This window comes from Crassostrea angulata, chromosome 9, assembly GCF_025612915.1.
Source record: "Crassostrea angulata isolate pt1a10 chromosome 9, ASM2561291v2, whole genome shotgun sequence".
In the NCBI taxonomy this organism is placed as follows: Eukaryota; Metazoa; Mollusca; class Bivalvia; order Ostreida; family Ostreidae; genus Magallana; species Magallana angulata.
The window spans coordinates 13,968,109-13,983,386 of record NC_069119.1 but is presented as its reverse complement, the minus strand read 5'-3'; the positions used below and the strand labels follow the sequence as shown (position 1 = coordinate 13,983,386).

Here is a 15,278-nt window from a genome sequence, read left to right as displayed (position 1 = left end):
CGGAGTCTGAGTGATTTCAAAGAGACAGAGTGTCATGTCTCAAGAACTGCTAATCTCTTAAAACAATATTGTGCAATTATCCATTTTTCATGTCTTGAACATCACAGACTCATTGACTTTATTTAATTATTCTATATCTGTGAACCTTTCACTCAGGTTTCGACGTTTTATTATTAGGTTTGTCATGTTATAAATTTCATATTTACTGCCACCAAGTGAATTCAAAATTTATACAACATGACAGGTTTAACGACGAAACCATTACTCTTCAAAACAATTAATACAAAACACATTTAACTTCTTAAGTCAGTCACATGGGATATTTAATTACATGTCAAAAGTTAAATGAAAGATGGAAAAACAGAGCGGCCAAATTACCGCCCCCGATAGAAAACACTCCAACATATAAAAAAAAAATAATATGCAAAAAAGCACAAAAAATTGGACAGAAATCAGTCATCTGGTTTAATTTTCTTCAAGATCTGCCGGACTCTGTCTTCCAGTTTTCTTTTAGTAGATGTTACAAGGGACTTGATGCTGTTGTGGTTTATCAAGTCCTGGTGAGTCCTTGATGTTAAGTTGATGTCAACTGATATATCTACAGACTCCATGGCCCGATGTTCTTTGGCGGCATCACAAAACTTTACGAACTCTGTAGGAACACATCGTCTATTGATGTTAAAATCTATTAAGGAAATATCAATTATTATATAAATTCATTATACACTATGATTGAACGCTCATTGAAAAAAATACGGATAAAATACATATACAAATAGAAAACATATATACACTCAACAAAACTTCTAAGTGTTCACCCTAATAGATAGAATAAAAATGAAATTACGAAATAAAATGATGTGATATTTTCAACAATTCGTAACTGATATGTCTGATTATCAATAGCACAGATAAAATAAATGTGCATGATGACACTAAAGTAATACTCATATAATACATACAATCTTACCCAGGTAATCATCTACCATGTGAACATATGGCTCGTAGGTCTCTTCCGCTTCTTCCCATGTGGAACATTGCGTTTTTTCCAAGAAGACTTCTTTCAGAATAGTCCTTTTTTTCTCAGTTTTGAGATTGTTCGTAATTTTTTTCAAGTCGGGCCGTACTTCAACTCGTCGAAGATACTGGCACCGAACTTCTTCTTCCATCCCCATCAAAGCTTTAAACAACTGAAATATTATTGGAAGATTAATGAATTTTATTACCACTATATAAATAGTGTCTGTTTTGGAGGATAACAGTTGAAATTGACACCCCGAGAAAACCATTGTCAACCAACGCCAAACTGACACCCCGAGAAAACCATTCAATGTCAACCTCCGCTTCGCATCGGTTGACAATGGTTTTCGGGGGGTGTCAATTTCAACTGTTATCTTCCAAAACAGGCACTATTCAATTTATTATATTGAATGTCTTATAATTTCAAAGAAAACTTAATAGCTTTTATATTGAAATGACCTGAATTCCGATGCGAACCGTACGCGCATTTAACAATTCGTTGTGTTACCCGTTGCCAAGCGCGTTGCAAACCCTGAGGGTAATAGAACGGATTATTAACTACGTCTTAACCAATCAGATATCAGTATCCAACATAAATGTATAATAAAATTAACTAATACTGAGGAATATTTTAAGAAAAAGGCTGTGTATGATATCAGGTCAAAATGTAATTCTTTCAGCAAAATCATAGCACGGGTACTTTTAAATTAGATGAAATTCATTGACCATGAAATTTCTCACAAAACTCTGCTTTTTGCCTTTACACTTTAAAACACATGAGACATGGTAATCTGCTGATTTTAAGAATAAAAAAGTTGAACATTTTTTGTTGTTTCCATTTTTAACTTACATGTTGGGGAACTTCAACGCTTTCCCAAAGGTTGAAAATACGCTCAGCCTCTGTATACGCCTCAGTGCCATAGGCAGCCACACTAAACACCACCCAAAGACTGTCTTTGGAACACTTCTGTAGAAACGATGCATCAAGAATAGAAAAAAAATTGAATATTAATAATTAATTCGTAAGAAGCACATTTTGATTGGCTGAGCCCACGGATAAAAAATTAATTTATTTTGTATAACCTGGTTAGCTATGTAGCAACCCCACATCCATGCGCGCGTTACAGTTTTTATGTAAATTCAAATCTTATGCAAAAATAATTATTTCTAACATTATTAATTTAATCTTTTATCTAATTACATGTACAAGGAATATTTCGGTTCGCGGATTATAAAGCGTGCACTGCCTCAAACCAGGTTATATCGGATAATCTGGGCAAAAAATCAAAACATTCCTTAATTACATACTAGTATGTAGATAAATCATAATTAATTGTGCTTTAATATATTTTTCAAAACGAAAACACGTGCATCAATATGTCTATATTCATCTGACTTTGCTAATATTCATTTGTTAGTCGGTGTTGTTAAATGATAATGTTCATGACCTCTTTAATATACCAATCAATTTGCTTATTATCGAATAACTTGTTTTGCCTATCAATTACCTTCTGCTGGATATGGGAAAGAACAACTGTCGCTGTGTCTTTCCATTTATCCCCCGTTTCATCTCTTATGTAAATTGATCGGGCCTGGCGCACCAAATCCTGCAAAAAAGTCTCTGTGTATATATATGCCAGATATGTGTTATTTATTACTTGTGAATATTGCACCAAGTAATATATTTACCTGGAAAAGAATACTTTTGGAAGAGGTGGCCCTATTATGTACGTTGCCCACAAGCTTTGCTTCTTCGGGGGTCAGACCAACGTATAATTCAATGTTGACATGCCTTTAAAAAAAATTCTGTTGTTGAAACTCTGTGTATGTATGCACATAACTAATTTCTTCTTTTTTCAGTTTCTTTTTTTACCTACCGATAATATGAAAAAATTTCATTGTCAGGCTCCTCAAGCAAAAGCTGCCTACATGCTGACGTTAGATGGTTACCACCTAACAGAAACATTTTTATGTTGACATCCTTAACAGTTTCTGCTTTAAATTCTGAAGGATCTGCAATCTAAAAAAATGACAGATGATTGAAAAAAGGGGGAAAAATTTAAAAAAAAAAAAAAACTAGAGCTGTAACTTATTAAAAATATTGTTAAACTCATGCATATAAAACAAATATTTACCACTGAGGGGTCAAGCAAGGCTGGCAACGTCGTGATAATGGACCCGGGAGCATTTCTAATACTGTTTTTGATCTCCGATGCCCATTTAGTGTCAACATCTCTGCATCTATTGAAAATAAACATTAAAATGGAGAGAGAGAGAGAGAGAGAGAGAGAGAGAGAGAGAGAGAGAGAGAGGAGGGAGGGAGGGGAGGGGGAGAGAGAGATGTGTACCTGAATTCTTGTGGAGCCATGCTTAACCTTTCTAAGCTTACGTTGAATTCCCCTACAAAAAGAATGTTTTCTTAAATTTTGTATCACAAATGATTTTTTTTTAGGCCTGAAGCTTAAATTCAATTGGCTTTTTTTGATAATCACATCTATATTTGAAAAACTTGAGATGAGATCATGCTATAAATTATATAGATTTGTTAAAGTAATATAACATAAACTTAGCTAAATAAAGATAAATATATATATACCGGTACATGTAGCTATATAGATTAACTTCACGCGCGAGCATTACCTCTGCTAAATTATTTACAGAATTCATTGTGATGATTTACATTTACCGATTAATTAAATGACTTACCAACTTTTTTATCTGCCACAATAACTTGCTCAGGCGACAGTGTTGTCTCTGAAGGCAAGGGGACGTTGTTTGGTACTGGTAGCTGGGGTTGTGATTTTCTTTTCTTGGCAGTGGGCCCGGGGCTTCGTTTAGGGCCAATGTTTGCAGTGCTGTTTTTTAGCACATTTAAAAATTCAGCATTGCTGCTAACGGAGTCCAGCTCCTGAAGCTCCTCGCAACATGACCGAAACCTGCTTCTAAGCAGGCGTCGGCCTGTTTTGGTTCCATGAAACCGAAGCTGTCAAATTATATAAATAAAAGATCATATCTTGCAACATCTGCCGAAAACATTAAAACATTAATATTCCCTCATGCAATGAGTTCTTTTTAAAAAATTTAATGTTTTATTTATACTATAAAGCATATTACAAAAATGCTCTTATATTTTCATAACGTTTTAAGGCACGTACATAAAAATGGAGGGGGGGGGGGGGGGGTTGATGACCCCTCCCCTTCCCACTTGATCACGCAGCAAACATTTGTCTAAAACCGACATTTATAATAATGATAAATTATGGCTCCCATGTACCCCTCTCCCAAATTTGGAAGGAACTGAAAATTTGACTTTAAAATAAGATTTGATGTCTTTATGATTACTCACCCAGAGCTCATCTGCTGTCCTCCCATGGTCAAGGAATTCGACGGCACCAAACTCCTCTCCAGTGTTGATATCTCTCGCCCTTCTTCCGTTTAGAAGTACATAAACCTCCGAATCTCTCAAATCCAGCCCCCACGACATTTTTTTTATCAGGACTGTCGTTTGGTATATGATGTAATCTTCATATTGTGACGTCATATTTCTATTCCTCCCTTTATGAACTTTGAACTTTTAATGTGCTAAGCACATACGCCTATGTATTTTATATTAAGGGACAAAGGCAAAGACAAAGTACCAAGGCTTAGGGGTGGGGTGTTAGTCACCAACTTCTTTTGGCAAGTGAGTTGCCTATTGTTAATCCTGGAAAAATAATCTAAGAACTGAGTAAATACTTTTAAATGTTTGAAATTTACTATGCATAGTGGTAAATACCCCCCCCCCCCCCCCCCCCCTTTTCAATATACTATTGTAACTATGTTCAGTTCTTTTTCTCATTTAGCTGTAAATTTTGGTGCTTTTTGGGTTGTATAATAATGTGACACCTGTCGATATAAATTAATGTGGATAAAAGAACATTATGATTAAAACATGACTTTCCAAATAATGAGTTTTTTAAAAATAAATACTAATTATATATAAACCAACTGTGTAAGTGCATAATTTAATTTGAAGCTGTATCTTATTCGTTTTAATTTTAAATGCCCTTTAAAGTATTTGTCACTGTGTATTGAAGGTGCTTTATAAATGTAGCCACTCATCTCATCCTTACATTTTGCACCCTTTCTTGCTTTGGTAGTATACATGTATATGCTTAACACCCTCCCCCCCCCCCCCCCCCCCCCCCTTCTGCTGTGTGCTAGCTAGCTTGTAATACAACTGCATGGTACAGTATGAAATAATCACAGCTATGGCAATGTATGTAATGTAACGCCAATAAACAGCAACTACTACTACTGAAAATACATGTAGGTCTCGGACACTCCCCCTCCCGGCAAGCAAATTTATATTGATCCTCGCAACCCCCCCCCCCCCCCCCCACCCCTTCTCCAAGAACAGCAAGTAAGCGCACGTAAATAATTCATCCATATTATTATATATATTCTCTCTCTCTCTCTCTCTCTCTCTGCGTGGGTGTTTGTGACGGCGGCTAGCCTTTGATGCTGGCAGATCGGCTGGCAACTTGTGGCGTGGTGTTGTGACGACGGCTAGCCTTTGATGCTGGCATATCGTCTGGGTACTTGCATTTTTATCAAGCTGCTGACGTAACCGAGGCGGTACTCTATATTTTTTTTTATCCAATCATAAAAATTCAATGAAGATCACATGCTATTTTGATAGGTGTATTCATAGCTGAGAGCCCGAGTACAGTACGAGTGCGCATGACACCGCACTTTTTTTTCTCATTTCAATGCATCTGTAGATGCCAGTTCATAACTGTATTTCATAGTGTGTTTTTAAACAAAGGTAGTACGAAACACCCGAAAAATTATGTATTTCAAATATATAGTGGGGGGAAGGGTTGACCGAACATCCGAAATCTTGCCAAAATCGGGGGTGGGGGTGTATATCTATAGCTTCAATCTTCAATATCACTCTTAATTTTCTTATATACTTCCAAAACAGTGGTTGGGGGGGGGGGGGGTGGGGGGGGTGGGGGCAACTTCGTGATACTTCTAATTTGTTATATGTAAATTTAAAAATTAATGTTTGCTGCGAGAAAAAAGTGGGGGGGGGGGGGGGGGGGGGGTGGGGGAGGGGGCGCTCCCTGGTGCTATGTGCCTGATACATGTAGATATGTCCAACTTTGCAGAAAAGGTGGGGGGGGGGGGGCTAAGAAGCTTCTTTCTTATTTTCTTCTAAAATATCATGGTTTTTTAATTTCTGTTTGCCATATTTTTGTGGGAAAAGCCGTTGAGAAGCCTTAATTAGAGCAAAATTGAATTATCGTTGTCCTTTACAAAATGATCTGCTGTATATTCCTTAGAAGAAAAAATCCTTCCTCTGACAAAATATAATGTTTTTTCAAGTCTTATTTATCATAAAGGTGTAAGGTATATGCAGACAAATGTTATGCAATTTGACGCCACATAACAAAATTACACCTTGTTCCTTTTATGCAACATTAATTTCGTGAAATCAGCTAACACTTTTTCACGGGTGCAATAAATATCGATATTTCTGATATACGGGCCCATTCGATCATTTATGTTGGTCATTTATTTTTAAATAGGTCAAGATAAAACATTTCACATGAAATGCATTTTTGATTAAGGTTATTTATACAATTTTTCAGTCCGCAATTAGCGTTTGTGCACTACATTAAGTGTTGATACATGTAACGTCAAATTGCTGATGCCATACACAGGGTAAAGATATAAACGATTTTCCGCTTTATGAATACGCTACATTTATGAAAAAAATTGTAATAAATAAATAATATAATCATTATTATATTGATTAAAGATATGAAATATTTGAAATATGTAAGGACAGAAATCAAACGGCATCCAAACATTCTGAAAAGGTAAATATGGCTGTTGTTACAAAGACCCATTTTCTATTAATTCTGGCGATCATTTCATTTTGAAATTAAATACCGTTCAAATCTTCTGCACTATTTTTACTTTTTATAACTTGGCCTAGATAGAAATTGAGTTTAAACTAAATTGTTAATGTGTCTTTATTCCCTGGCATATCATAGAGCATGTGGGTGACGGAGATAGGTTCATAAGTTATGATAGCACGTGTGATAAACGTCGTACTCAGAGGGCTTATTTGAAAAGTAATAAAAATATTTTTGTAAATAATTTTATAAATAATACTGTTTCAGGTCATATTAAGTGATTGCAAATAACATAAACCACAAAAAATAATTTACAGATAAAAGCGGGAGGTTTTCTGCTTATGGTGACGGAGTTTGGGTACTCGGGGATAGGGGAACTGATGTCACTAAATGCACTAGGGTAGATCAAAGGATCATGTACAGATCTACAATATGTTCACCTCAAAACATAAAAAATCTCAAAGATAATCATGTAGTTAATTTATTCAAAATTTACTTGAAATTATAATCAATCCATATTGGTGCATAGTCGTCGGAACCGGGTGAGGGGCTGGGGGTGGGTTTTTTGGTTGTTGAAATTTTATACATAGCCTAACTAGACCTTTTTTTGCTTGTCAAGATATTTGATAAGTCTACCCCCCCCCCCCCCTTCTTTCAATTTGCTTCCGACGCCACTGCGGTGTAATCATCAGAGGATATGTATATTTCCACTCGCGCCCTTTATTCACTTTAATTGTCAAACTTATTTTTAAAAGTTTTTCAGATATTATTAGCAAGTTGCTATGACAGAAAAAACAAAACAATGGAATGTATACTGGAACATAAAGATATAAAATAAATATAGAACAATTCTATGTACATATATATATGTACGTACATATGATATATACTGTATAAGTGTTTACTGTTTACAAATATCATTTACTTTTATAATAATGTATACATGCATAATCATAATAGGCAAATTCGCTAATCTTTCCTAAAATATAACGTAACTCCACCCGATCATCCGATCAGATTCGCTTTGTATACACATGTATTGTGAACTTTTAAAAGGCGGTAACGTTGGATGATTTCTGATATTATCACCATGTAAAATGTATATTTTACATGTTGATGTAAAATGTATATTTCACATGTTGATGTAAAATGTATATTTTACATGTTGCGAACATGACCCTCCTAAATTATTTACACGAATAAATCATTCAGTCAGAGAATATTTCTGTATCCCTAAGCTGACCATTGCCTTGGTTAATTACCATTTATTCACCAGCATCAATCCGCTAATATTGTTATGTGATTGCCATTAACTCTATATGTGGAGCTGAAACCATTGTTCTTCAATCCAGCCTTTTTATTTCCTAAAGCTACAATTGATTACTTTGATGTTCTTATTCTTTGTTACAGTTAAGGCGTTTGGTAAACATTAATTTACATTCTATCGCATCACAGTCAGAAGTAAATTTTACGAGAAGAATTAAGAAGAGTAAAACATGTACATGTTTATTTACCTTACAATCTCATAGTGGCAGCTCTGACATCGTAATTTTTATGTAACTAATTTTCTCCAACTTTAACAGAAATGCATTTATTTGCTTAAAACTGCTCAAGAGATACATAACTAAATAGCTTATTAAAAACAACAGGGGTCTGTAGGACATTTGTTATTTCAACTATAAACATTCCATCTTCACTCTCCTAAGAAATATGATGTGAATTTTTGCATGGAATCAAATATTTTTTTGCCATCACGAAGATAAAATTAAGTAAGTACTAAGTTGATATGTATAATTGTTATTTTATTTTTTCTCTCAAATATATGTACAGATCCAATGAAAATGTAAAGGTATTTGTAGTATTGTTCTGAGTTTATTCATGGAAATATGATATTGTGGAAACAAAAACTAAAGATCCCGTTAGCGTGAATGAATTGCGCACGCGCAAGATTATAAAATCCAAAAAATACAGTTGATTTCCGGGATTTCTTGAGGAATTTTCATTGATTAATAATTAGCGAAGCTTAATTGAGAAAAAATAAAAACAAATTGGTAATCTTCATGTACCAATGATGTTAAAAATATATAAAACAAAAGACAGTACTATCGGTATTAAAGACCAAAAATTCGAGTCTATTATTTTAATACAGTAGTATAGATATAGATATATACTTCCAACCGCCGTCTTTAATGCTTATGAGATAGAAAGGGGTCCAAAGAAATGTTCTATAGTTGAGAGAGAAATTAAAATTAGTTAATGATAGATAAACTAATCTGAATCTTTCTAAACAATAACATCATTACAATATGATTACAATTTTCTATTATTATATTTTCATGTTTAATACTGAAATCTGATTGGTTTAGACGCAGTTAATAATTCGTTCTATTACCCTCAGCGTTAGCAACACACTTGGCAACGGGTAACACAACGAATTGTTACTTGTGCGTAAATTATGTGCGTACGGTTCGCCGTAGAATTCACTTCATTTCTATAAAAAAAGCAGTAAAATTTTCTTTTAAATTAAGACATTCAGTATAATAAAATAAATAGTGCCTGTTTGGAAGGGTAACTGTTGAAATTGACACCCCTCGAAAAACACAAGGCCTAATTAGTTTTGGGTTGAAATCCTACTGGTGACTCCTTCTATAATTTTGTTGTTGTTGACTTTTTTGTTTTAAATGTTGACTTTTAGAATACCGGTTTATTTTAATTTGCCGTTATTGATTTCTACCGTATGAACAATATTTTCTGTTTTTATTACTAGTTTATTAACATATACAATATAACTAGTTTATTAAGATAGACAATATAACTGAATTAAAATGTGTTTGCATTTCTGTTTCTAGTATAAATAGTAATCGTTATACCTATCATTGCCATTTTTAGAAAGCTTGTGAGGTTTTTTAAAAGCCGGAATAGACAAATAAAATCTGAATTCTTCTTTATTCGAAGCAATTTATTACAGACCAAAACACGAAAGGAACTCTATTTCGGTGTTAAATACAGGTGATGTTTGATTCAATAGCACAAGCTAGAACCCCCAGTGTCCATAGTGCTTGGATTAGCTGGTTAGTGACCCATACGCATATGCACAAAGGCGCACACCATGCAGTTATGTTACAAAGCTAGCTAGCATACTACAGAGGGTGTTTAAGGATCAGAGGGTGCATATACTACAGAAGCAAACGTGATTAAACATGCATTTCTATAGGCTGAAGGAGAGTATATTTAATCTACAACAAGGACAGGCTTTACAGGCAAAATTATAAAAACAAAGCGAAGTGCAAGGTGCAATCAGAAAGCAGACATTATTGCATACATCAATGCTACATGTACAAGGCGTGCATGGAAATTGGTATAACACACATGATCCAGTAACGGGAAATAACTAAAGTAGGCCTATACCATCATTTTTTAAGAACCCCCCCCCCTTTTCAGTTTGCTTCGGGGATATCATGTAAAATATTCTTCTCAGCTAGAGTGATCAACTCTAGAATGACGTCATAGTAAATGTAACGTCATTTTGAGAGTGATTTTGTCATGCTTGCACATGAAAATAGGTGCCTTTAAAGGGAGTGGAATTATATGGGCGGATCTTGAAATTTTAAAACTTTTAGTCCTTTCCTTTCAATAGTCTTTCGTAATTTGAAGAAAAGTCATGAATGCATCATTAACACTGGTAGAGGAATAAATAAAGGAGGACAAATTTTTCGAGAAGTAGCCATAGTAAAGGATTTTCAGACTGAAAATGCGGGTTACTACACCCAAAGGGGGTTGAAATTACATGACCAAGGAAAAATATTGTTTTTACTGCAATAAATAGAAATTGAATTTAAAAAATATGGACATGTATTGACAAATAAGATAAATAACATTTATACAAATGTTAAAATATTAATGTAACGTCGAATATTGATTTTTACTGCAGTATATTATAACGTTATATATGCCGGGTGTTTTTTTTATATAAATGTCTATAGTAAATATTTTACATCAATGAATGAAGATCGGCTATATATCAAGAATACGCGCCTATAATTACTCTTTTCATTATCATACGCAGGCACGTACCATAGCTTCTGAAAGTGTGCGGTGGGGGGGGGGGGGGGGGTGTGCTCATCCAAATATCTTTTCATGCAATAAAAAGAAGAGGGAATATTCCCAAATAGGAAATTTTTTTAAACCGGGGGGTGGGTGGGGGACAACAACGCTAAACTGAATGCACAATGCATATAAATTCAATAGTTGACACTGCATGTAGCAGCACTGTGTTATAGACTAAAATCGCTGGTGAAAAAAAAGTTCGGGAAAATGTGTGAGCGTGACGTCAGACAGTTAAAAGTGACGATAGCATTCCTGTAGTCTGCGTCTTACATGTCGGGGAGAATGGCTGTGTGTATATGGCGTTAAGAAGAGATTTTAACGTGATTATTTTCTGCTGTGGATAAAATGGTCGCGATCGACACCGGAGATAGTTTGTTGTACAACGTGGGTGCAAGTACAGGTGACGGTACTCGGGAGATTATGGAATTTTATCAATAGGTGATTACGTGCATAACGTTATGTCTGCTGTGTACATGTTGTAGATTACGCTAAAGGAAGTCCATCACCGTACCTATTGTAGTCGTATGTTTAATTCTGCGTCGGTTTTCGGATACAATATTGGATTTTATTGGCCTGAAGTAAATTGTTTACGACTTCAGGTAGAAAAGAGATCGAAGAGCAAATTTGAGGCATGCGCAGAAGGGTTAGTCCATGCCAGGCATGGACTAACCCTTCTGCGCATGTCTCAACAAACATTAGAGCACAAAAATAACTAACCCCCCCCCCCCCCCCAATCTGTAAATAAAGAAAAACACAACAGATGATGAATAAATAAATAATAAAACCAATAAATAAATTAAAAAAATAAATATAAAAGTACATGACTCGTACATACACATTTTATTGAAATGATTATAGTTGTATATGTATACACATGTAGACTTTAAAATTAGAAATGATAATTTTAAAAATACTATATAAGGTGTGTCAATAAATGTAACCCTCATATGCTCTCTTCTACACCATGCATCATCATTATTGCAAAACTATTGTATAACTATAGCAACTAAAGCTAAAATCAGAATTTTATTGAATTCCGAGTTAAATAATTATTCCGAGTTCAAATAATACCCTGTTTTAAAACGTTTACCGGTAATTAAATAGACAGTGTCACTGATAGGGACTCATTATACGCTCCGCTTCACATAGAACACCGTTATACTTGATCATTGTTTATTTAGCAATAACAATAGCACAATAAGAACAGGTAAGACAAGGAATATCTTGATTGTATACATATAATACACGACACACTCAAACATTATGTAACTCGTAAACACTCAGCACTAGCTTTGATGTACATGTACGGTTAATACGCTATCAACAATTATTTCGTTTATTTCATTGTCGACCCATCGCCACGTCTTTTTCTGTGAATCCGTAGAATTCTTCTTTCTCACAGTCGCTGTCAAATAGATGTTCGTATTCTTCCTCTGTCCATGGGAAATCGCTGTCTGCGTAGATAGGATCGTCGTCTTCATCCTCGTCTTCTTCTTTCTCGTTGTCGCTCTTGTCATCCCAAAGCAGGTCGTCCTCAATCCCGTCCAGGGCATTGGAGATCCCACACTTCTTGAAGGCTTTAACTATGATCTTCTTAGGAAGCTCCAACCATGCGTCTAGAATCCACTGGCATATGGTAGGGAGATCTGGCTTCCTGCGAAGTCCCCCTTTGGTGTAGCTATGGTCCCCATTCAGCATCCACTCATTCCATTTTCTCCGTAGACTGTTCTTCATGGGCTTGTTGATGCTCACATCTAGTGGTTGCAGTATGCTGGTCATTCCTCCGGGGATGATCGCTGGTGTCGTCTTCTTCTTTAGTAATTTCTTTGTCTTCTCTGTCTTGTGACATCTGAAGGCGTCCAGTACAAGTAGGCTTGGCTCGCTGGGTCTTGTCCTCTTCCCCCATACAGTCTTGATCCAGTCGTGCGTCAGGTCTTCATCCATCCATCCTTTTTCGTGTACTTTAACTATCACTCCGTCAAGAAATTTCTCTTTCGGCAGAGTTTTCCTCTTGAAGATGACGTATGGCGGCAGCTTCCCTCCATCGGCTGTACACGCAAGCATGACTGTGAATCTGTTGTTTTCATTTCCTGTTGTCTTAATGTTGATAGTTCTCAGTCTCCTTTGGTGGCGACTGTAGTGGTGTAGGGAATGTCGAAGGTTAGTGGCGTTTGATCAGCATTCCCGATCTGATCAGGGGCGTAGTCGTTCCTTTTTCTTTGCTGTATAATGAACCGCTGGAAATCTGTGACTTTTTCCTCGTAGTCTTCAGGCAGGTGCTGGGCTATGTGCGTTCTTCTTCTCATTGACAGTTTGTGTCGCTGGAAAAATCTGTAACACCATCCCTGGAAGGCCTTGAAGTTCGCAATCTTCATCTGTTTGGCGATGATCTTTGCCTTGATCTTTACTTCTCCCATGGATACGTCAACCCCCTGCTGCCGCATGTCCTGGATCCAGGCGTTGAGCTGTTCTTCCATCTGTGGGTGGAAGGTCTCTCTGCCTCTCTCTGCCTCTCTCTGCCATCTTCTTCTTTGGGAGTTGTTGAAGCCGGTCTTTCTTCAGCCGCCACTGTCTGATGTTCGCCTCGTTGACATTGAATTATCTACCCGCAGCTCGGTTGCCTTTCGTCTCAGCATACTTGATGATCTTCAACTTCTCCTCCATCGTGTAGGAAACTCTTTCTTTACCCATCATTGAATTCTCAGATGATGTTTGATACCGATGTAAATCATACCCCCATATTTATGTAAAATTGTAAGAACGAAAAACAATACATATTTTGTAACTCCGCCCATTTAATTGTGATAAAAAGCGGCTTGTGTTTTTTTTAGATGAGACACTGACACTAATATCGCTTGGGCTAAGTTCCGATCACGAAATTGCAGTGATTGCGCTTGGGTTTCATTACGATAAAAACGGCTTGTGTTTTTTTAAGATGAGACACTGACACTTATATCGCTTGGGCAAAAATTGCGCTTGTGTTATAAAATTATTATTAAACATCGATAGTTCTGTGGGAAAATTACAAAAATTGCTCTTGGGTTATAAAATTATCATTAAACATCGATAGTTCTTGGGAAAATGGCGGCCGTCGATTTTCATTGTATTTGCTATGTTCCGATCACAAAATAACAGAAATTACGCTTGGATTTTAATATTATCATTTAACATCGATAATTTTGGAGGGAATGGCGGTCGCTGATTTTTGTCATTTTTTGGGTGCGTGTTATACATAGGACCTGCTGTTTTTTTACCAATTTTTGGTCAACTTTGGGGGTGCATATTATACACGAGTGCGTGTTATACACGAGACATTACGGTAATTGAATTGCAGAGGTTGCTTCAGATGCAGCGCCTGATCTCAATTATCAAGGATGCTAAAAAAAATCTCCAACCTTACTCAAACTAACTTGATAGTTGTGTTTGGTTAAATGATATAACATGATTCCTATGATATGGTTATTTATGATATGATACACTAATTGTTTAATATGATACAATATAATATGAAATGTTATATTGTGAAAAGTAATATGATACGATATGATAGTGTATCAATTTTTTGATGATATGATATTGTATCATGATATTGTTATGTATAGTATTGTATATTATGATACAATATTGTATGATATTGTATTATTTATTATTTTATTACTGTACATGATATTATTTCATATGATATTGCAATACATGATATAATTGTTATTATTGTATCATATTAATTATACAATATTGCATTATATATAATATCATATATTGTATATGATACAATAAATTATCTGTAATTTGTGATTACCTATGTTTTTTTTAGATTCAAAGTATTGATTCAGAACCCTTTTCTTTAGTTTTCTTTGTACAGCAAAACTCGTTTATAGCGAATTTCAGGGGACCACAGAAAAAACTTCCTGGAGTTTTTCTCTCCATTCGTCAACGATTTTAGGATCTACGACCGCACTCTCACCAGTAATAGCTCGGCACACGATCCCGTGTCGAGTTTTAAAGCGATCCAGCCATCCTGTATTCGCTTTAAAAGTGTGATCTCCTAATTTCTTAGCAAGGTCCTCTGATTTTTGAAGCAGTAACGGACCGCTTATAGGAATGTTCTCATGTCTTTTTTCTTTGAACCACTCTAATAAGGCGGAATCTACTGTCTCGTGCGGTACGGACCGATGGCGTTTCCGTGATGGACTCATTCCTGTTGATTCGTAATTTTGTACGATGTCATCTTTGTTTTTCAAGATT

At 35.6% G+C, this 15,278-nt stretch overlaps 1 protein-coding gene across 1 annotated transcript; it reads right to left on the bottom strand.

Annotated features, from left to right (window-relative positions):
- Window positions 1-211: 211 nt before the first annotated feature.
- LOC128162125 (uncharacterized) lies at window positions 212-4,504 on the bottom strand. The gene is made up of 10 exons (XM_052825323.1): window positions 4,367-4,504; window positions 3,727-4,003; window positions 3,369-3,420; window positions 3,156-3,261; window positions 2,898-3,040; window positions 2,710-2,812; window positions 2,529-2,627; window positions 1,871-1,987; window positions 971-1,190; window positions 212-685 (listed from the first exon to the last, which is right to left on the bottom strand). The coding sequence occupies exons 1-10, from the start codon at window positions 4,502-4,504 to the stop codon at window positions 453-455; spliced, it is 1,488 nt and encodes a 495-aa protein (XP_052681283.1). The 3' UTR covers window positions 212-452.
- Window positions 4,505-15,278: the final 10,774 nt, after the last annotated feature.